The sequence below is a fragment of the Salvelinus sp. IW2-2015 genome, linkage group LG11 (assembly GCF_002910315.2).
Source record: "Salvelinus sp. IW2-2015 linkage group LG11, ASM291031v2, whole genome shotgun sequence".
NCBI lineage: Eukaryota > Metazoa > Chordata > Actinopteri > Salmoniformes > Salmonidae > Salvelinus > Salvelinus sp. IW2-2015.
The window spans coordinates 23,556,830-23,581,796 of record NC_036851.1 but is presented as its reverse complement, the minus strand read 5'-3'; the positions used below and the strand labels follow the sequence as shown (position 1 = coordinate 23,581,796).

Below are 24,967 nucleotides of genomic sequence, written 5' to 3'. Positions count from 1 at the left end.
TTACATAATTTCCATCAATTCCCATTATTAAAGTGGCTGGAGTTGAGTCAGTATGTTGGCAGCGGCCACTAAATGTTAGTGGTGGCTGTTTATCAGTCTGATGGCCTTGAGATAGAAGCTGTTTTTCAGTCTCTCTGTCCCTGCTTTGATGCACCTGTGCTGACCTCGCATTCTGGATGATAGCGGGGTAAACAGGCAGTGGCTCGGGTGGTTGTTGTCCTTGATGATTTTTATGGCCTTCCTGTGACATCGGGTGGTGTAGGTGTCCTGGAGGGCAGGTAATTTGCCCCCGGTGATGCGTTGTGCAGACCTCACTACCCTCTGGAGAGCCTTACGGTTGTGGGCGGAGCAGTTGCCGTACCAGGCGGTGATACAGCCCGACAGGATGCTCTCGATTGTGCATCTGTAGAAGTTTGTGAGTGCTTTTGGTGACAAGCCGAATTTCTTCAGCCTCCTGATGCGCCTTCTTCACAACGCTGTCTGTGTGGGTGGACCAATTCAGTTTGTCCGTGATGTGTACACCGAGGAACTTAAAACTTTCCACCTTCTCCACTACTGTCCCGTCGATGTGGATAGGGGGGGTGCTCCCTCTGCTGTTTCCTGAAGTCCACAATCATCTCCTTTGTTTTGTTGACGTTGAGTGTGAGGTTATTTTCCTGACACCACACTCCGAGGGCCCTCACCTCCTCCCTGTAGGCCGTCTCGTCGTTGTTGGTAATCAAGCCTACACTGTAGTGTCGTCCGCAAACTTGATGATTGAGTTGGAGGCGTGCATGGCCACGCAGTCGTGGATGAACAGGGAGTACAGGAGAGGGCTCAGAACGCACCCTTGTGGGGCCCAGTGTTGAGGATCAGCGGGGTGGAGATGTTGTTACCTACCCTACCACCTGGGGGCGGCCCATCAGGAAGTCCAGGACCCAGTTGCACAGGGCGGGGTCGAGACCCAGGGTCTCGAGCTTGATGACGAGTTTGGAGGGTACTATGGTGTTAAATGCTGAGCTGTAGTCGATGAACAGCATTCTCACATAGGTATTCCTCTTGTCCAGATGGGTTAGGGCAGTGTGCAGTGTGGTTGCGACTGCGTCGTCTGTGGACCTATTGGGTCGGTAAGCAAATTGGAGTGGGTCTAGGGTGTCAGGTAAGGTGGAGGTGATATGGTCCTTGACTAGTCTCTCAAAGCACTTCATGATGACGGAAGTGAGTGCTTAGTAATCCACCGGGTGTGCTGTTGTGTTTGTTTACTTTCATTGTTGAAGTGTAACTGTTGAAAACTGTTGAAGTGTTAACACAGCCTCAGTCTGTGAAGATGATATTTGATTTGATTTATTAGGATCCCCATTAGAAGATGCCAATGGCGACAGCTAGTCTTACTGGGGTCCGACACAATGAAAGACATTACAGACAAAAACAACTTTACAAATGACATTAACATGTAATATGTGTGTGCATCTATCAGTTACATATACACCACTGGATCAAAAGTTTTAGAACACCTACTCATTCAAGAGTTTTTCTTTATTTTCTTCAACCACAAACTACTTCCCTTTACCACCTTCTACATTGTAGAATAATAGTGAAGACAACAAAACTATGAAATAACACATATGGAATCAAGTAGTAAACAAAAAAGTGCTAAACAAATCAAAATATATTTTATATTTGAAATTCTTCAAATAGCCACCCTTTGCCTTGATGACAGCTTTACACACTCTTGGCATTCTCTCAACCAGCTTCAGCTGGAATGCTTTTCTAACAGTCTTGAAGGAGTTCCCACAATGCTGAGCACTTGTTGGCTGCTTTTCCTTCACTCTGTGGTCCGACTCATCCCAAACCATCTCAATTTGGTTGAGGTCGGGGGATTGTGGAGGCCAGGTCATCTGATGCAGCACTCCATCACTCTCCTTCTTGGTAAAATAGCCCTTACACAGCCTGGAGGTGTGTTGGGTCATTGTCCTGTTGACAAACAAATAAAAATCTGTCATCCTGCCCCTGAGGCAGTTTAAATCACTGTTCCTTGGCTGTCATTGTAAATAAGAATTTGTTCTTAACTGACTTGCCTAGTTAAAAAAAAAAATATAATAATAACATTATGATATTTTATTGCTTAATTTTAAACTTTAACAATTTGTTTTCTGCACAGGGTGACTGGGAGCCCAAAGCGCAGAATTATGAGAGAAAATACAGTTCCTAAAATTCACATATTAGCCCAAGAATTAGACAAGCCTACCTTGAAATAACCAATTGTGTCCACTTCAGGACATTCTTTGAAAGGCCTATGCATTTTGGGAATACTGTGTGTGCGCGCGTGCTTGTGTTTTTGCACGTGAGGGTACGTGACAGAGAATGGGAGGGTTGATGCATACAGTGCCCAGTTTAGCAGTTTGCTTGAATGACCTAGCGGCGCCACAGAGGCAGGGGTAGGGCTGTAGACTAGTCTGTCATCACACCGCGGTACCAGAGTCCGGAGAAAGACACGCGTATAGGAGCAAAGACAGTGAGTGTGTCTAGAGAGAATGGGAAAGGGAGAAACTGAGCGCATAGGTCTACAGCATCAGCAGCATCTGAAAAAGCAGAGGCAAACGCACGGTGTGTCATATTCCTACGTATAACAGAGGAGGATGGAGACTTTCCCGTTGCGCCAGAGATCTGGTCTGATAAGATTATATGTGTGTGGATAGCCTACCGAAGGGAACATGTGTTTGTGGATAGCCTACCAATAGGAACATGTGTTTTCTGGAGTTTTGAGGACAGCGAAGGTCCATCACCTTCAACTGCCCCGTCAATCTAATTTCAAGGAGCCACATCATAAGAAACTACCTGGAGAACTGGCATTTTGGAGGATATGATCAGTTTTGTTGTTAAATTCATGTAGCAAAACAAAAAACAAAACACGATTTAATCATTTCTATGTTTACCAGTATGATGAACTCTTTTTTTGATTCTTCGCCTGCTGCTATGATTGCTACAATTCCTGTCAGCGGCATGTCCACTGCTGGGACGGGCGCTGTAACCAGTGCGCTTCGAAATGATTTGGGGTCCAATATTCATGTCCTAAAGACTCTGAACCTGCGGTTTCGCTGTTTTCTTGCCAAAGTTCATGAATTAGAGCGGAGAAACAAATTATTAGAGAACCAACTGCAGCAAGCCTTGGAGCAACAACGATACCAAGTATACACTCGTGAAGTAGCTGTCCAAACCGACTCTCCTGAATCCCGACTGCCTGGTACCATTTGGAGTTTCACGCACGTGAGAAGACACGGAGAGCGCTATGAGACTCTCCAGGGCCCTGGTGTATCCTGGAATCATCCGGACGGTGTTGGGGTCCAAATCGATACCATCACCCCAGAAATACGAGCTCTGTATAATGTGTTGGCTAAAGTCAAACGAGAGAGAGACGAATACAAGAGAAAGTAAGTAGCCTACCAACAAACTACTGCACTCTGACAGTGACATCAGTGCGCATTTTGAATTGCAGCAGTTATAGGCCTGACTGATTATATTTTATTCAGGTAGGAATGAATGAAATACGCCATGGGTAGAGAAACTGCAACTCTCAATACCTCCCATTTGCCTATATATTTTTTAAAGAGGCAGTCAGCAGTTGAAACAATACCAAAGCCTTCTCACAGCCCCTGTTTCTGTAAAATGCAGAGGGATGGGGCTGGAGAAATATAACCAAATTCATAGACAGAGCTATGGATGCAAGGACTGAACACATACATTATATACAAACAATAGAGGCTATAAAGTGTTTAACATTTACTTTGTTTAGAAACATTGGAGGAAAACAAGCTGATATTTTGGGTTCTGATGGAGTACAACATTTGAACTGAGCTCAAATAAAATGTTATTTGTCACATACACATGGTTAGCAGATGTTAATGCGAGTGCAGAGAAATGCTTGTGCTTCTAGTTCCGACCATGCAGTAATATCTAACAAGTAATCTAACCTAAAAATTTCACAACAACTACCTTATACACAATAGTGTAAAGGGAAGAAGAATATGTACATAAAGATATATGAATGAGTGATGGTACAGAACGGCATAGGCAAGATGCAGTAGATGGTATCGAGTACAGTATATACATATGAGATGAGTAATGTAGGGTATGTAAACATTATATTAAGTGGCATTGTTTAAAGTGGCTAGTGATACATGTATTACATAAAGATGGCAAGATGCAGTAGGTGGTACAGAGTACAGTATATACATATGAGATGCGTAGTGTAGGGTATGTAAACATTATATTAAGTGGCATTGTTAGAGGAATAGCTATGTAAGAATGCTGTTTATCGACTACAGCTCAGCATTTAACACCATAGTACCCTCCAAACTCGTCATTAAGCTCGAGACCCTGGGTCTCGACCCCGCCCTGTGCAACTGTGTCCTGGACTTCCTGACGGGCCGCCCCCAGGTGGTGAGGGTAGGTAACAACATCTCCACCCCGCTGATCCTCAAAACTGGTGCCCCACAAGGATGCATTCTCAGCCCTCTCCTGTACTCCCTGTTCACCCATGACTGCGTGGCCATGCACGCCTCCAACTCAATCGTCAAGTTTGCAGACGACACTACAGTGGTAGGCTTGATTACCAACAACGACGAGACGGCCTACAGGGAGGAGGTGAGGGCCCTCGAAGTGTGGTGTCAGGAAAATAACCTCACACTCAATGTCAACAAAACAAAGGAGATGATTGTGGACTTCAGGAAACAGCAGAGGGAGCAGCCCCCTAGCCACATCGACGGGACAGTAGTGAAGGTGGAAAGTTTTAAGTTCCTCGGTGTACACATCATGGACAAACTGAAAGGGTCCACCCACACAGACAGCGTGGTGAAGAAGGCGCAACAGTGCCTCTTCAACCTCAATTCGGCTTGTCACCAAAAACACTCACAAACTTCTACAGATGCACAATCGAGAGCATCCTGTCAGGCTGTATCACCACCTGGTACGGCAACTGCTCCGCCCACAACCGTAAGGCTCTCCAGAGGGTAGTGAGGTCTGCACAACGCATCACCGGTGGCAAACTAGGACACCTACACCACCCGATGTCACAGGAAGGCCAAAAAGATCATCAAGGAAATCAACCACCCGAGCCACTGCCTGTTCACCCAGCTATCATCCAGACGGCGAGGTCAGTACAGGTGCATCAAAGCGGGGACCGAGAGACTGAAAAACAGCTTCTATCTCAAGGCCATCAAACTGTTAAACAGCCATCACTAATATTGAGTGGCTGCTGCCAACATACTGACTCATCTCTAGCCACTTTAATAATGAAAAAATGGATGTAATACATGTATCACTAGCCACTTTAAACAATGCCACTTTATATAATGTTTACATACCCTACATGACTCATCTCATATGTATATACTGTACTCTATACCATCTACTGCATCTTGCCTATGCCTTTCGGCCATCGCTCATTCATATATTTTTATGTACATATTCTTATTCATTCCTTTACACTTGTGTGTATAAGGTAGCTGTTGTGAAAATGTTAGGTTAGATTACTCGTTGGTTATTACTGCATTGTCGGAACTAGAAGCACAAGCATTTCGCTACACTCGCATTAACATCTGCTAACCATGTGTATGTGACAAATAAAATTTGATTTGTCCAGATGGGTTAGGGCAGTGTGCAGTGTGATTGCGATTGCGTCTTCTGTGGACCTATTGGGGCGGTAAGCAAATTGGAGTGGGTCTAGGGTGTCAGGTAGGGTGGAGGTGATATGGTCCTTGACTAGTCTCTCAAAGCACTTCATGATGACTGAAGTGAGTGCTACGGGGCGATAGTCATTTAGCTCAGTTACCTTTGCTTTCTTGGGAACAGGAACAATAGTGGCCCTCTTGAAGCATGTGGAAACAGCAGACTGGGATAAGGATTGATTGAATATGTCCGTAAACACACCAGCCAGCTGGTCTGCGCATGCTCTGAGGACACGGCTGGGGATGCCGTCTGGGCCGGCAGCCTTGCGAGGGTTAACACGTTGAAATGTTTTTATTTTTATTTTTTATAAATTTTATCCCCTTTTCTCCCCAATTTTCGTGGTATCCAATCGCTAGTAATTACTATCTTGTCTCATCGCTACAACTCCCGTACGGGCTCGGGAGAGACGAAGGTCGAAGGCCATGCGTCCTCCGAAACACAACCCAACCAAGCCGCACTGCTTCTTAACACAGCGCGCCTCCAACCCGGAAGCCAGCCGCACCAATGTGTCGGAGGAAACACCGTGCACCCGCCCCCCTCGGTTAGCACGCACTGCAGCCCGGCCCGCCACAGGAGTCGCTGGAGCGCGATGAGACAAGGATATCCCTACCGGCCAAACCCTCCCTAACCCGGACGACGCTAGGCCAATTGTGCGTCGCCCCACGGACCTCCCGGTCGCGGCCGGCTGCGACAGAGCCTGGCCGCGAACCCAGAGACTCTGGTGGCGCAGCTAGCACTGCGATGCAGTGCTCTAGACCACTGCGCCACCCGGGAGGCCAACGTTTAAATGTTTTACTCACGTTGGCTGCAGTGAAGGAGAGCCCGCAGGTTTTGGTAGCGGGCGTGTCAGTGGCACTGTATTGTTCTCAAAGCGAGCAAAGAAGTTGTTTAGTTTGTCTGGGAGCAAGACATCGTGGTCTGCGACGGGGCTGGGTTTCCTTTTGTAGTCCGTGATTGACTATAGACCCTGCCACATACCTCTCGTGTCTGAGCCGTTGAATTGCGACTCTACTTTGTCTCTATACTGACGCTTAGCTTGTTTGATTGCCTTGCGGAGGGAATAGCTACACTGTTTGTATTCGATCATGTTTCCGGTCACCTTGCCCTGATTAAAAGCAGTGGTTCGTGCCTTCAGTTTTGCGAGAATGCTGCCATCAATCCACGGTTTCTGGTTGGGGAATGTTTTAATAGATGCTGTGGGTACAACATCACCGATGCACTTGCTAATAAACTCGCTTACCGAATCAGCGTATTCATCAATGTTATTGTCCGACGCTATGCGGACCATATCCCAGTCCACGATGCATTTATAAGTTATAATCTTCAAGAATCAATGGGTACATATCATTAATTTATACATCAGAAAATGTATGGAGCAACTTCAGTTTGCCCCTTTAAGGGTGGATGGATTCATTGCTTACTAGACATTTTTTGGCAGCCAAACAGCAAGCAACAAGGGTATTGTACCTCTTGCCAAAACCATGCGATTGCATTGCACAATCTACCTCCATGAAGTTTGAATTCAGGACAGATTTGTTGAAACCAGTTTCAAATATTTAATTGTCATCATGTTTAGTATGAACCATGATTGGTTGACCCATGAGCAGTTATGTGGCCTGTAGGCCAGAAGGTGCTGTTACCATGGTGAGATGATAGAAATGATAAAGAATATAGCTAAAAGAAGCCAGAGTTCATACAGTATTGGTTTGCAGTGTTACACATTGGTACAGTAATAGATATAGTGAGGATGTTGAAACTAGAGGGTACGTCTGAGGGAAAATAGTTGGTGCACTTCGTTTAAATTGAACACTGTCATTTTAAACCTGATCACACTGTCTTAATGGAGTTCACCATGGTAGAATGGTTCATGGTGTGGATGTCCCATCCAACCCCCACTTCCTCTTTGCTCACACTGATGTAATTTCCCAAAGGATTCACTGCAGCATCCCTGGCCCACGTCACAACTGGCCGGCATGGCTGGCTACTGCAGGAACCCCTGCCAATCGCCTGTTTCCCCATGATTTAACCAGGGAAGGATTAAATAACTGAACTAAGAGTCTTTAACCTTTATTTAACTATGCAAGCCAGTTAAGAACAAATTCTTATTTCCAATGACGGCCTAGGAACAGTGGGTTAACTGCCTTGTTCAGGGGCAGAACGACAGATTTCTACCTTGTCAGCTCAGGGATTCAATCTTGCAACCTTTCGGTTACTGGCCCAACGCTCTAACCACTAGGCTACCTGTCGCCCTAGGTAGCCTATTGGAGGGTGATCTTATTGGTAAAGTAGACAATTTGTAACTCTGCTACAAATGACCGACAAGGCATGGAACAATCTTGCAAAGATCAGCTCACATTATGTTTGGGAGATACCAGCTCCATGTACTTTAGACATTTCTGCAGCTAAGATTTAAAAAACGTCCTAGGCCCAATCTTTCCATTGCTAAATTAGGGAGTCAGTAGCTGTCAGAACCACTCGTGGAGTCATACATTTAACGGTTAGGCTTCAGACACTATTCATATTCTTTAGATGCATCTCAGAAAATAGAATAGTAATTAATTCTGAGAGGCAAGATTCCATTTCCTGCTGTGCAGTATTAAATGGATGGAAGATTCAAGAATGCATGATGACAAGTCAACTGAGTAGAATATGCTGTCAAAAGACTGGCCTAATAGCCCACTAACTGTAGCCACCCTTTTCTCCACCCTTCCCTGTCTCATGCAGACTGCTTTGTAAAGCTTATTCAATCCTACTGGAGAGGCCCTGCACCTTCAGCCTAGTGTGCTGATTTAATTAAGCTTTTTGAGTGTGGACACACCATGAGATGGATTCCCAAACTATTCATATGTTTATAATCTGCTTCTTTACAATGCAACCTTCCCAAATCTGGCGTCCATTTTGTAAGCTTCAGGAAAAACAGAATGATTTGTCACCAGCCATCACGTTACACAATATTGATATACTGTGTCTATGGAATTAGTATGGACAGGATTTATTAGATTTTTCATACCAGATTTGGGAAACTAAGTATCTGTAGAGACATGGCAAGAAGTAATCAATTTACTTATGTTAAACATGTCATAACAGAATTTGTTTTCAATATCACCTGTTTCCCCCCCAGGGAACAATAAAGATAAACGTCTTTCTAAATTGCTTAGTGCTCAGTTGCACAACGTTCATTGTTTTGCAGTTGTGCAACAGTCTCTATTATTTCTCGGTCGAAAAGTTTAATGCCAGATTTGAGAAAGAGCCTTACCTCTTATCTGATTTTATAACAGACTTTTGCAACACTGTCTGAGCAGGACATACTGTACATATAGATATACAAGCAATAATTATTTTGACATTTTATTTTGTGGGATGCAAACACACAAACACACGCAGTACATCGTCCCATGGATGGATGATAGGCTCAGTTAATCAGTGAGACATATTTGATTAATTTAACCTTTATTTGATCACGGAAGACATATGGAGACCTAGGTCTCTTTTACAAATGTGCCCTGTATATACAACATAAATATATACATTATAACTAAACTATATATTACACATATATACAGTTGAAGTCGGAAGTTTACATACGAAATATTAGCGAATTAGCGAAATACATTTAAACTCAGTTTTTCACAATTCCTGACATTTAATCCTAGTAAAAATGTCCCTGTCTTAGGTCAGTTAGGATCACCACTTTATTTTAAGAATATGAAATGTCAGAATAATAGTAGAGAGAATGATTTATTTCAGCTTTTATTTCTTTCAACTGTATATACTACCGGTGCAAAGTTTTCGAACACTTACTCATTCAAGGGTTTTTCTATATTTTTACTATTTTCTACATTGTATAATAATAGTGAAGACATCAAAACTATGAAATAACACATACTGAATCATGTAGTAACCAAAAAAGTGTTTAACAAATCAAAATATTTTTTTATATTTGAGATTCTTCACATAGCCACCCTTTGCCTTGATGACAGCTTAGCAAATTTTTGGCATTCTCTCAACCAGCTTATTTTTTACATTCTCTCAACCAGCTTCATGGGGTAGTCACCTGGAAAGCATTTCAATGAACAGGTGTGCTTTCTTAAAAATGTATTTCTGGAATTTCTTTCCTTAATGCGTTTGAGCCAATCAGTTGTGTTGTGACAAGGTAGGTACATTTCTTCAACATATGATCAGGTCTATATAATTATCAAACATGCATTAGTAATGGAAAGGAAACACAGACTATTTTTTTAAGTATTATTATTCTTTAGCAATACAATTTGGAGGCAGAAGTTGGTACAGAGTTCAGTATAACAGTATATGATAGTTTCTTCCCAAGTTCTACAAAATGTCTAAGACATCCTGTAACTCATATAGCCTCCCCAATCCCCCTTACATAACTTTCCCTGGCAACATTTGAATAAATCTGATTTCCCCCTGACAGCAGGAACCATCTTATCAGCAAGTAAAAACTCAGAAGTGGGTTTGACCGAAACTTGACCTTTCATCACAAGTATAGGGTCATGACAAGGTGAACGAGTGTAAGCATCTTCTGACAGGGGGCTGGTTTCATCAGGTCTGTGGTAGCCTTGTGTTCTCAGAAAACCAGATAACCACGGTGGGATCCAGACAGGAGGAGTCTGAATGTAGATGCCTTCTGATAGTGTCTGAAGGTCACAACACTCAAAACAGGTTTTAACACACACACAGAGGTCTCCTGAAGAGGAGACCTTACAGTTTATCATAACATCATTTATTAACCCTTTAAAAGGTATAAGGCCTTGGGTTAACCCTCTTTATTCCCCCCTATAAGAATCATACATAAAAGGTGTATTGGATTGCAAGCAATCCTCAGGAGATTGAGGATAAAAATAAGGGTCTGGGGGATGAGAAACATGAAGCATAAACATGCCTGGCATAGCCTTATGAAGTACACATTTTCCAGCTGCACAGAATGCACAAATGCAAATCAGCAGAACAAGCACGGGGGCCAATAATGGGACTAAAATGGAAAACAATTTAAATCCAAAATGTACTAGTTTAACTTTCAACCACCCAAACAGGAACCAGGAGTCTTCTCTTGTGGGGGTGTAGGTGTCAGCCAATTGTTAATTCTTTCAAAATCTCAGTCATATTATCAGAGTAGTCAGGGAGACACATAACACAGTCAGTGGGGGAAATAGAATTTAGGGCCCTGCAATATCTGAACATCAGTAGAAAGAAGGGCAAACCCAGCAATAGTCAAATTCATATGGGCCTGCATGGAGTAGGTGATGTTGTTAATCCAATCACCTAACACTTTAATTCCAACCCCTGGGAAGAGTGCCAATCCAAACGGTTCACCATTGCTAAGAGAAAATGTACTAGCCAAGCCATTATCTGCCATTGCTCATTTCACATGGCTACTACGGTGCGCTGTGGAGTTACGCTTAGCCTCCAATAGGGTCAGCAGGGGTATGGTTGCGACTTGAATTTTAGTTTGGCCTAAATAACAGCAACCATCTCACCCATTAGGCAATTCTAAGTAGCCATTTTCACCGCAAAGTCCATTAGGAGCTCCCAATCCAGACCCTATAACGGATATCGGTATTCCAGTTTTAGAGTGAGAGAAGGTTAATTCATATTAAGGGAGGGTTCGGTAGTTGGTGGCACACCCGCGTAACACCTACAGCTGTCTCAAAGGCCCATGACTACCTCTACCACAAAGACAAAGCTGGGGTTCGGTTACAGGTCTCAAATTATTCAAGACAGGTTCTCTCTTGTTATTTCCAATTGCCAAAGGCAGTGGATGAACGGGATATTTAGGACATTCAATAGCAGAGACATTATATAACTTCGAGGCATACTTACTACCCCTAAACATAAGGGCGGGTCCTAGACTAAGGCTCTGGATGGACCCATTACTGGGGAGTATATTTCTCATTCAGGCACATGGATTGGTAAACTGACCAGAAACCTTATGAGAGCCAATAGTATGGTTAATCGTGGTGGAATACTCTTTGGAGACATATAATTGGATGCATCTGGGTTGATTCCTAGCTGTCCTAACTTGTTGGAGGATGTATGAGAGAACACTGCATGCGATAGACGTACTTAGCAATGGGACTACAATTGATCCAAACAATTCACTCTGACTGAGTTTTTTTTTTAAATGACTACATACGAACCACTAGGCGTGTCTTGTCGACTCAGGTTCTGAACCATTTTTACCCATTGGTTACTGGTTTTCAATTGATTCCTTTGGATCTCTATTCCCCCCAACAGAGGCTGCTGGTGGATGATAAGAAGTATCAAAAACATGTACCTCAAAGGTTTACCCCAAGTTTTATTTTTGACAATGTGACCATAGTGGTCATGTGTAACAACATCTGGGTCTGGGTGTGCACTCTTATCTGTTATGATGGTTGGGACGTCTTTTGGCAGCGTGATAGGTGGTGCCACCCCTGACGCTCCTGAACCTTCACTGCTGTAGGTGTCGCTGCGATGACCTGGTACAGACCCATCCATCTGGGGTGGTTCCATTTTCATTTGTGGACCTTTAGCTTGATCCATTCTCCAATGTCAACAGGTAAGATATCTGGGTCGCCCTGTTCTGGAACTTCCTGGGCCTTCCTTTATTGGGAATACTAAAGACCTAACAGCATGGGTTAGTTCCTTCATATATTTACCCAAATCATCATCCAGTGCAGTCAGGTCAGTCAGTTTTGAAGTCATTGGTCTGTGTAAAGGAACGTTCATTGGACGGCCAGTTAACTTCTTATGGCTGGGGGGCAGTATTGAGTAGCTTGGATGAATAAGGTGCCGAGAGTAAACTGCCTGCTACTCAGGCCCAGAAGCTAAGATATGCATAGTATTAGTATATTTGGATAGGAAACACTCTGAAGTTTCTAAAACTGTTTGAATGATGTCTGTGAGTATAACAGAACTCATATGGCAGGCAAAACACGGAGAAAAAATCCAACCAGGAAGTGGGACATCTGAGGTTTGTAGTTTTTCAACTCTTTGCCTATCCAAGATACAGAGTAAATTTGGTCCGATTGCACTTCCCAAGGCTTCCTCTAGATGTCAACAGTCTTTAGAACCTTGTTTGAGGCTTCTACTGTGAAGGGGGAGAGAATGAGAGCTGTTTCAACCAGAGGTCTGGCAGAGTGCCATGAGCTCAGTCTCGCGCGCACCCGTGAGAGTTAGCTGCGTTCCATTGCATTTCTAAAGACAAAGGAATTCTCCGGTTGAAACATTATTGAAGATGTATGTATGTTAAAAACATCATAAAGATTGATTCTATACATTGTTTGACATGTTTCTACGAACTGTAACGGAACTTTTTGACTATTCATCTGGACCTAGTGCTCGCGTCTCATGAATTTGGATTTGTGACCTAAACGCGTGAACAAAAAGGAGATATTTGGACATAAATGATGGACTTTATCGAACAAAACAAACATTTATTGTGGAACTGGGATTCCTGGGAGTGCATTCCAATGAAGAACATCAAAGGTAAGTGAATATTTATAATGCTATTTCTGACTTCTGTTGACTCCACAACATGGCGGGTATCTGTATGGCTTGTTTTGGTCTCTGAGCGCTGTACTCAGATTATTGCATGGTGTGCTTTTTCCGTAAAGCTTTTTTAAAATCTGACACAGCGGTTGCATTAACTTCTTTGGGGTAGGGGGCAGTATTTTCACGTCCGGATGAAAAGCATGCCCAGAGTAAACGGCCTGCTACAAAGCCATGAAAGCTAGAATATGCATATTATTAGTAGATTTGGATAGAAAACACTCTGAAGTTTCTAAAACTGTTTGAATGATAGCTGTGAGTATAACAGAACTCATATGGCAGGCAAAAATCTGAGAAAAAATCCAACCAGGAAGTGGGAAATCTGAGGTTGGTCGATTTTCAACTCAGCTCCTATTGAAGATACAGTGGGATATTGGTAATGTTGCACTTCCTAAGGCTTCCACTAGATGTCAACAGTCTTTACAACCTTGTCTGATGCTTCTACTGTGAAGTGGGGCCGAAGGAGAGAGGAATGAGTCAGGTCTATCATGACCTCAACCAACCCTGACCATGCGCGTTCACATGAGAGCGAGCTCTGTTCCATCGCACTTCTGAAGACATTGGAATACTCCGGTTGGAACATTATTGAAGAATTATGTTAAAAACATCCTAAAGATTGATTGAATACTTCGTTTGTCAGGTTTTTATGGACTGTAATATAAAAAAAAATTCCCGTCCGTACTTTCTGCTGGACCTGCCCGCGCGTCGTGAGTTTGGAAAGTGTACTGAACGCTAGAACAACAAGGAGGAATTTGGACATAAATTATGGACATTATCGAACAAACAAACATTTATTGTGGAACTGGGATTCCTGGGAGTGCATTCTGATGAAGATCATCAAAGGTAAGTGAATGTTTATAATGTTACTTCTGACTTCTGTTGACTGCATAATATGGCGGATATATTTGTGTCTTGATTGGGCTCTGAGCGCCGACTCAGATTATTGCATGGTTTGCTTTTTTCGTAAAGCTTTTTTGAAATCTGACACAGCGGTTGCATTAAGGAGAAGTGCGTCTAAAATTCCATGCATAACAGTTGTATCTTTTAGCAATGTTTATTATGAGTATTCCTGTAAATTGATGTGGCTCTCTGCAAAATCAAAGGATGTTTTGGAACTACTGAACGTAAGGCGCCAATGTAAACTCAGATTTTTGGATATAAATATGAACTTTACCGAACAAAACATACACGTATTGTGTAACATGAAGTCCTATGAGTGTCATCTGATGAAGATCATCAAAGGTTAGTGATTCATTTTGTCTCTCTTTCTGTTTTTTGTGACTATACATGACATTTCCACAAGTCAGAGTTATTCAGCACAGATAATATACAAGCTAATAAGACCCCACCGCCCAACACTGAATAGCAGTGACAAAACACACGTTCCAAAAAGACAATCCTAAGCAATTATTCTGGAAAAATTGCTGTGTTTTTCTGTGACTAGTTGCTGACCTAACATAATCGTTTGGTGTGCTTACGTCGTAATGCTTTTTTGAAATCGGACACTGTGGTGGGATTAACAACAAGTTTATCTTTAAAATGGTGTAAAATACTTGTATGTTTGAGGAATTTTAATTATGAGATTTCTGTTGTTTGAATTTTGCGCCCTGCGCTTCCACTGGCTGTTGTCATATCGATCCCATTAGCGGAATTTCAGCCGCAAGAAGTTAAGAGCCCATGTGGGCTAAGCCCCTTTCCGCGGTTTATACTATTGCTCATTTTCATCAAGACTAAGGGGAGACACTCTACCCATGACTTTCCTGTGGAGTGGCATGCTTTGGCAAGCCCCCCTTTTATGGTTTGATTAGCCCTCTCAGTAATCCTGTTACTTTGTGGGTGGTAGATACAAACAAACTTCTGATCTATCCCCAATTGGGCAGCCACCTGTGCAACCACATCTCCTGTGAAATGGGTGTCATTGTCTGCGGAAAGAACTTCCGGAATACCAAATCTAGGGTTAATTTCCCTTACCAGAAGTTTTACTACCGTTTTAGCATCACATTGAACAGTTGGAAATGCTTCAACCCACCTGGTAAAGCGGTAAATTATAGCTAAATGGGTGAAATCAATAGCTAAATGGGTGAACGGGCCGGCCGGCGCTGGACATTTCCCTGGTTTCAGGGGGTACCTTTACCAATGTTGTATTGCATGCATGTGGTACATTTATACACGTGTGTTTTGCACATTTTAATCAGATTTGGATAAAACCAGGTGTCAGATATTAGTCTAACCATCTCCCCCCTTAGGGGTGGGCCAGGCGACACACAGAGGAGACGAGAGGCAGAGGCAGAACTGGTTAGCCAGAGAGTGATTGCCTCCACAGGCCATCAGGGCCTCTGGTGCAGCCTCTAGACTCCCACAAAGGGTGATTAAGTGCATCTGCAACCTGGTGTTGGTCCAGATCAGTGATTTCAGATGTACATGGGGAGGAAAGCATAACAGCATGAGTATGGCAGCGAGAAGCAGCATTCTTAGCAGCAGCATCAGCAGCTGCATTACCTAAACTAATGCTGTCAGTGTTGCCTGTGTGGGCTCAGACCTTAAGAATAGCCAACTGGGCTAAAAGGCAACATGGCTTCAAGCAGGGCTTCAATCAGTATACGGTTTTTAATAGTGGTCCCATACGTGTTAACAAAGTATCTACCTTTCCAAACTCCTTTCCAAGACAGACAAACACCAATGGCGTATGCAGAGTCTGAATAAATGTTTAGCTTCAAACCACTACCTAATTTACATGCTACAGTAAGTGCTAGAAGCTCAGATTGTTGTGCTGAGTAATGTTCAGGAAAGGGCTGTTCAATCAACAATGACCTATCCAGTGAGACTATACCAAACCCTGCATGTTTCCTACCAGTCTCCATATCAATAAAAGCAGAGCCGTCAACAAAGAGAGTAACATCAGGGAGCTAAAAAGGTTAATCATAAAGGTCAGACCTGGCCTTAGAATCACGTTGGACTTGATCAGGAAAATGTCTCTACCCAGTTGGCTAACAGGAGTGGCCGGAGAGTTCAGAAAGGGAGCCTTAATAGTATTACCTTCCCCCAGTTCAATTGTTGTATCTTCAGTCCAGTACAGCTTTTGAGATATCCCAGCAACTCCCATCGTCCTCAGTGACTTAGATGTGAGCCCGAGGCCGAGGTGTTGGCATGTAGATCCAATGCAGGAAGTGTGAGCTCCAGTATCTATTAAAAATGGTACATCTTGATCGTTGATCTTCAGAGTAAGGATTGGTTCTTAGGTACCATTCGGAAATATGTACTGATGACACTGGAGAAAGGGGTCAGGGTATCCCTATTGTTGATTATTCTGCGGAGGGAATCATGCCTGGTTTGTTGCAGAAGGCTGTTAGGGCCATCGATGTTGTCGACCATTCATTGGTTGAGTCTGGGGGGAAAAACAGGTTGAGGCTGTCATGTAAAGGCCAATCTCCCGCCTCGTCCTCCTTGGAAGTTCCCTCTGCCAGCATTCCCTCTACATTGACCTCTCCGCTACCAGGGTTGCTGCTGCTGCTGCTGTGGTTGGTGAGGGCACATGTTTCTCATATGGCCTGCCACACCGCAGTACCAGAACACCAGTGGTTGTCTCAGTGGTGGTAGGTATGGTTGTGGGTTCCCAAATGGTTGAGGAGGGAACTGAGTAGCAGGTGCTTGGGTAAACTGTGGAGCAGGCGGTGGAGGAGGCTGCTGTTGCAGGGCAGCTGGGGTTACAGCCACCATTAGATTGTTGGTTTTTCCTTTGTCCAGTTGTGCTAGCTGGGCCTTCCTGAGCTGTGTTAAGGCCAGTCTTCCTTGATTTTTCTTCAGGCTTCATCTTTTCCATCTTGTTGTGGATATTATCATCTTCAGTGAAGAGCAGTTCAACCAGTCTTGCAACATCTCTGGTTGTGGGAAACATTTCCCTCAACTGTCGGTAGTGTGCTTGTCTGAAATGGGTGAAGGGCAGTTTCACTTGGCCTTGAATCAGCTGTAATTGGTCCCAAATGGTGTCACACTGTCCGGGGGTCAACACCTTAGCCATGAGAGCTTTAAGATCCCCTAGGCACAGCTGATGGTGTGAGGCTATACAGTCTCAAAGGTGTGAATCCACATTCCTTTAAACCTATCTTCGCAGTAGGGAGGGGGTTGTGGAGCATATAGTGGAGCGCTGCATCCTAGAGGAAACTTCTCTGTCTTGACGGAGGCAGAATCTTTAATCTTTGTCAATTCCTTTTTCCAACAGGTAGCTTTCTGTTGAGTCCAGAATAGGTTACCCTCAGTTTTTAATATTGCCAAAGCAGTGACAGAGAACAGGGTGGATTTCTTATTTTCCTTTGTCTTATCTTCCTGTCTTCTTTTCACAATGTCCTGCACATGTTGATACTTGGTTTAATTAAATGACCCGTCCGTAGGCCATCTATATTCAGTGGCGTCTTTAGTCCAATCACGCCTTTTCATGAAAACCCAGGTTAAGTCTTTTCCATAGTGGGGTATTTCCCAATTAAAAACTGTAGGGGGGTGGCGGGTTTCATTGCAACTGGCGCCTCAGACAACTCTTGAGTTCCCGTCTGCCATATCTCAAAAATGTTCTTTTTATTTATTTTTATTAGGCTCTACGTGTAATGTGATATAGATACATGAATGCAAAATAACCCTACATGTGTATAGTCTATCCCTTAACTCAAATAACGTTATTTAAAGCAGGGAGATTAGTAAAGGATAACTGAATACCATGTAATGTATGGGTGGTGTAAAATAATCGTTCTCTATGTAGCAACCATGAAATAGAGGATTTATAACTGGTATGAACTTTGGTGTCACCTCCACAACAACCCTGGTATCTCTGTGATAATCTTCTCCTTCCAAGGGAGAAACTATTACTTCAAAACGAGTTCTTTTTAAAATAACATGGGTCAGTAACACACGGGTAAGTCCTAACACAGCAAGGGTGTATGCATTAAGGTTTATACCCCCACAGGAAACTCTTCCAGCATCTGATCCGAATGTCCACTCAGTTAATTCAAATACACGGGGATTATATTGTTTATAACTAACTCCTGATTTAATGTCCCACCATCCAGTCATACCACACAGAAGACAGTATACATAGAACAATTACAAAATACATAGAACAGTTACAGAATACCATATCAGAATAATCTCAACAATCAGCGTTTATACTTGGAATTTTGCCCTAAACCTATCACCAAGTCTCACAATAATAATAACAATCGGCGTTTATACTTGGAATTTCGCCCTAAACCTATCACCAAATCTCACAATAATAAACATTTAACCCAGGAATTGCTAACCTATTTTCACCTAGGTGGTCTGTGCATCCTCCCACAGATTGTGTAACAGTTTCACACTTTCAATTATTCCACTATTACAAAGAAATTTAAGTTCATCTAAATTTAACAGCGAGGCACCACTTACTTGCCAGAATGACTCATTAACCACAGCGTGCACATATACAAATGACAGACTTTAGATACAAGGTAAGCAGACGCCTGTTATAATTTTGTAGCGCTTGGACGTGGATCAATGGTCAGTCCAGCGAAGTGGTCACTCGCTCCTGGCAAGCTCGACATAATGTTGGTCAATTTCTTCAACAAATGAAGGTCTGAAGGGCACAACACTCAAAACAGGTTTTAACACACACACAGAGGTCTCCTGAAGAGGAGACCTTACAGTTTATCATAACATCATTTATTAACCCTTTAAAAGGTATAAGGCCTTGGGTTAACCCTCTTTAGTATACAGAAGATAGCCCTATTTGATGAAACTGGCTCTCATGAGGCCCGCCACAGGAAAGGAAGACCCAGAGTTACCTCTGCTGCAGAGGATAAGTTCATTAGAGTTACCAGCCTCAGAAATTGCAGCCCAAATAAATGCTTCAGAGCTCAAGTAACAGACCCATCTCAACATCAACTGTTCAGAGGAGACTGCGTGAATCAGGCCTTCATTGTCGAATTGCTGCAAAGAAACCACCACTAAAGGGCACCAATAATAAGAAGAGACTTGCTTGGGCCAAGAAACAAGAGCAATGGACATTAGACCGGTGGAAATTTGTCCTTTGGTCTGGAGTCCAAATTGGAGATTTTTGGTTCCAACCGGCGTGTCTTTGTGAGATGCGGTGTGGGTGAACGGATGATCTCCGCATGTGTGTTTCCCACCGTAAAGCATGGAGGAGGTGGTGTTATGTAGAGGTCAACCGATTAATTGGAATGGCCGATTTAATTAGGGCCGATTTCAAGTTTTCATAACAATCGGTAATCTGCATTTTTGTGGCCGATTACATTGCACTCCACGAGGAGAATCCGTGGCAGGCTGACTACCTGTTACGTGAGTGCAGCAAGAAGCCAAGGTGCTAGCTAGCATTAAACTTATCTTATAAAAAACAATCTATTTTAACATAATCACTTGTTAACTACACATTGTTGATGATATTACTAGTTTATCTAGCTTGTCCTGCATTGCATATACTCGATGTGGTGCCTGTTCATTTCTCATTGAATTACAGCCTACTTCGCCAAACGGGTGATGATTTAACAAGCGCATTCGCGAAAAAAGCACTGTTGTTGGACCAATGTGTACCTAACCGTAAACATCCATGCCTTTCTTTAAAATCAATACACAAGTATATATTTTTAAACCTGCATATTTAGTTGATATTGCCTGCTAACATGAATTTCTTTTAACTAAGGAAATTGTGTCACTTCTCTTGCGTTCCGTGCAAGCAGTCAGGGTATATGCAGCAGTTTGCGCCGCCTGGCTCGTTGCGAACTATGTGAAGACAATTTCTTCCTAACAAAGATCGTAATTAATTTGCCAGAATTGTACATAATTACGACATAACATTGAAGGTTGTGCAATTTGACAGGAATATTTAAACTTATGGATGCCACCCGTTAGATAAAATACGGAACGGTTCCGTATTTCACTGAAAGAATAAACGTTTTGTTTTTGAAATTATAGTTTCCGGAGTTGACCATATTAATGACCTAAGGCTTGTATTTCTGTGTGTTATTATGTTATAATTAAGTCCATGATTTGATATTTGATAGAGCAGTCTGACTGAGCGGTGGTAGGCAGCAGCAGGCTCGTAAGCATTCATTCGAACAGCACTTTCGTGCATTTGCCAGCAGCTCTTCGCTGTGCTTCAAGCATTGAGCTGTTTATGACTTCAAGCCTATCAACTTCCGACATTAGGCTGGTGTAACCAATGTGAAATGGCTAGCTAGTTAGCGGGGTGCGCTAACGAGAGGTAACTCTCGATCTTCCTTTCCTGTGGCGGTCCTCATGAGATCCAGTTTCATCATAGCGCTTGATAGTTTTTGCAATGCACTTGAGGAAACTTTCAAAAGTCTTGAAATTTTCCGTATTTGTAAGGCTTATTCAATTTATTTAAGCATGTCTTTAAGTAATGATGGACTGTCGTTTCTCTTTGCTTATTTGCGCTATACTTGCCATAATATGGACTTGGTCTTTTACCAAATAGGGATTTGTTCTGTATACCAACCCTACCTTGTCACAACACATCTGATTGGCTCAAACACATTAAGAAAGTCCACAAATATTTTTTTTACAAGGCACACCTGCTAATTGAAATGCATTCCAAGTGACTACCTCATGAAGCCGGTTGAGAGAATGCTAAGAGTATGCAAAGCTGTCATGAAGGCAAAGGGTGGCTACTTTGAAGAATCTTAAAAATAAAATATATTTTGATTTGTTTAACACTTTTTTGGTTACTACATGATTCCATATGTGTTATTTCATCGTTTTGATAGCTTCACTGTTATTCTACAATGTAGAAAATAGTATAAACAAAGAATAACCCTGGAATGAGTAGGTGTGTCCAAATATTTTGACTGGTACTGTATATATGCACATTAAAATACAAAAACACAGTCATGGGAAGCACAAATAAAACATCACAAATCACCTAAAAAACAGTTACATTCCTCCACAAATAAGTCCCCAATAACTTTTTTAAAAATTGAATGGCACCAGAACATCAAGATGAAATGTATTTTAAATTTTGTTCCAGCAATACGGTACATTAAAACTTAATAAGGCAGATTTTCCTAGCTCGGTCAAGACCCTAGGAACCTCAAGAGTTAACCAATCCTGTGAACGGGTTAGGCAACTCAGGTGTCTATACTTCAACAGCAAAGTTAGATAAGACAGACGTTTATGAAGTAGGGCCTTGTAAACACAAAGGGAGTAATGTAGAGATCTGCGTGTCTTTAGCAAAGTCCAGACAACTTTTTGATACAGGATGCAGTGATGAATATCAAAACTGTTACCTGTAAGAAAAAATGAAGGGCACTATGGTAGATGGCATCCAAAGGTTTAAGAGTTGTATCAGCTGCACTTTGATGAATAATATCACCATAATCAAGAAAGATTGACTGAATAATCTGCTTACCAATGCTTAGAGAAAGGCACAATCGTTTTATTTTATTTTTAAACAAGCCATCTGTAAATCTTAGCTTCTTAACTAGCTTATCTATATGTTTTTAAACGTCAAATCCATATCAATCCAAATGCCAAAGTATTTATATGCGGGAACACGTTCGATTGGAGAACCACCTAATGAGTGAACATGTAGTTCATCTGAAACAATGTATTTATTTTTGCCTGTATTAAGTTTTAAATCCACAAGGGATTCCTGCATTGCTATAAAATCTGACTGTAGTTTTGACACAGTCGGGGCAATAACATACATAAAAGTATCATCCGCATATAGATTAAATGTACATTTTTTAACAGATTGATCGTGTCAATGGTGTTTATATAAATATTGACGAAAACCCCTGTGGGACACCTTTATATACTTCAATAAATTCAGATTGCCTGAGTTCTGTCACTAAGATAATCATAAAACCATAAACAGGCGTCAGAGCTCAGACCTATCGAGGACAGTTTATTCAATAAAATAGCATGATCAACATTATCAAAAGCATTTGACAGGTCCACAAACAAAGCAGCATATTTAATTTTAGTGTCTAAAGCATTTGCACATCTGAGCTATCTCTGTTGCAGGTGCATGGTAACAGTTGAATAAGATGAGAAAAAAAGAAGAAACCCGCACAATGCTCTGTCTAGTATCACTGCTCTTTATTAAGCTTTACGTATCGGCCTCAAGGCCTTCGTCAGAGCTTTTGTGTCTAAAGCACTGACAAGATCATTAACAACTAAAGTGGTTGCTGTAATAGTGCTATGCCCAGGCCTAAACCCTGATTGGTTTATATTAAAAATACATTTCTCAGATATAAAAAAGCAAAGTTGTGCATTTACCAAGGGTTCAAGAAACTTAGCTAGAAAAGGAAGCCTTGAAATGGGACGATAATTATTAAGATCTCCTTTATCCCCGCCCTTTTGGAGTGGCAGCACAAGAGATGATTTTGGAATGTTTCCTGATAATGGTAAATAAAAAATGTGGGTTATTGAGCCAACAATGATGGTCGCTGCACAGTTAAGCAGACTGGGATCCAATTGTTCGGACCCTGTGGATTTATTGTTATTATTTATTGTTTATTGCTAGCAAAGCATCCAGGACTTATTTTTCTGTAAATAGCCTAAAAGAAAAGCTTTGACTAATTTCTCTAATCATTCAGCAAGTTTCCCCTATCAGCATCCAGCCCAATATCATTGTGAATAGACTTAGAAGTTATTTCAGAGATAGCCCACTTAAATAAAATTGTGATTTACAGTGCCTTGCAAAAGTATTCATCCCCCTTGGCGTTTTTCCTATTTTGTTGCATTACAACCTATAATTTAAATGGATTTTTATTTGGATTTCATGAGATGGACATACACAAAATAGTCCAAAGTGGTGAAGTGAAATGAAAAAAGAACTTGTTTAAAAATTATAATTTTTTAAATGTAAAACGGAAAAGTGGTGCATGCATATGTATTCACCCCCTTTGCTATGAAGCCCCTAAATATGATCTGGAAGCAACCAATTACGTTCAGAAGTCACATAATTAGTTAAATAAAGTCCACCCGTGTGCTATCTAAGTGTCACATGATCTTTCACATGATCTCAGTATATATACACCTGTTCTGAAAGGCCCCAGAGTCTGCAACACCACTGAGCAAGGGGCACCATGAAGACCAAGAAGCTCTCCAAACAGGGCAGTGACAATGTTGTGGAGAAGTACAGATCAGGGTTGGGTTATAAAAAAACTTTGAATATCCCACGGAGCACCATTAAATCAATTATTAAAAAACTGAAAGAATATGGCACCACAACAAACCTGCCAAGAGAGGGCCGCCCACCAAAACTCACAGACCAGGCAAGGAGGGCATTAATCAGAGAGACTACAAAGAGACAAAAGATAACCATGAAGGAGCTGCAAAGCTCCACAGCGGATATTGGAGTATCTGTCCATCAGACAACTTTAAGCCGTACACTCCACAGAGCTGGGGAAGAGTGGAATAGTGGACAGAAAAAAGCCATTGCTTAAAGAAAAAATTAAGAAAACACATTTGGTGTTCACCAAAAGGCATGTGGGAGACTCCCCAAACATATTGAAAAAAGTACTCTGGTCAGATGAGACTAAAATGTAGCTTTTTGGCCATCAAGGAAAATGCTATGTCTGGCGCAAACCCAACAACTCTCATCACCCCGAGAACACCATCCCCACAGTAAAGCATGGTGGTGGCAGCATCATGCTGTGGGGATGTTTTTCCATCGGCAGGGACTGGGAAACTGGTCAGGGAATGATGGATGGCGCTAAATACAGGGACATTCTTGAGGGAAACCTGTTTCAGTCTTCCAGAGATTTGAGACTGAGACGGAGGTTCACCTTCCAAAAGGACAATGACCGTAAGCATACTGCTAAAGCAACACTCGGGTGGTTTAAGGGGAAACAATTAAATGCATTGGAATGGCCTAGTCAAAGCCCAGACCTCAATCCAATTGAGAACCTGTGGTATGACTTAAAGATTGCTGTACACCAGTGGAACCCATCCAACTTGAAGGATCTGGAGAAGTTTTGCCTTGAAGAATGGGCAAAAATCCCAGTGGCTAGATGTGCCAAGCTTATAGAGACATACCCCAAGAGACTTGCAGCTATAATTTCTGCAAAAGGTGGCTCTACAAAAAGAAAATCCATTTTAATTCCAGGTTGTAAGGCAATAAAATAGGAAAAATGCCAAGGGGGTGAATACTTTCGCAAGCCACTGTAATTCATCAATGATGGCCTTTTTTGATGCCAGTGTCTGAATTAATTTGTTGTGGCAGAGAGGAGGAAGTAGAACCCTTCAAGGATTTGACAGTTTTCCAGAATTTGGCGAGGTTGCCATTAGAATCCAAAAGAGTGATTACATAATAATCAGATTGAGCCTTTCTGATTGGATCACTTACAAAGTGATTCATCAGTTGCTTAAAAGCTTGCCAGTCCGGGCCTAAGCCTGTGTTCCTGGCCTTGACCCAAGCAGAATGAGTTCTGATAATTCCGGAGTGTACCAGGCATTCCATCTACCTTTAACTCTTCATTTTCTGAAGGGAGCATGATTATCCACAAAAGTATTGAAGACATTTGCAAAAAGGCACAAAGCTAAATCAGGTTCAGGGATAGCTGAAATACAATCAAGGTCACTAAAATAAAGATCATGTAAAAAAGCCTGTTCAATTAAGTTTTTGAACTTCCTCTTTGCGGTGACACAAGGCTTATGGTCACTAATGTCTTGGGCGAAGACACCAGTAGAAACATATTTCTCTGGT

General features: G+C 42.2%; 1 protein-coding gene across 1 annotated transcript in view; it reads left to right on the top strand.

Annotated features, from left to right (window-relative positions):
• Window positions 1-2,431: 2,431 nt before the first annotated feature.
• Window positions 2,432-24,967, top strand: part of LOC111970006 (intermediate filament family orphan 2-like) — a 67,595-nt gene continuing 45,059 nt past the window's right edge. The window contains exon 1 of the mRNA XM_070445602.1: window positions 2,432-3,410. Coding sequence (XP_070301703.1) covers window positions 2,908-3,410 — 503 coding nt within the window. The 5' untranslated portion in view covers window positions 2,432-2,907. The remainder of the gene's footprint in view (window positions 3,411-24,967) is intronic.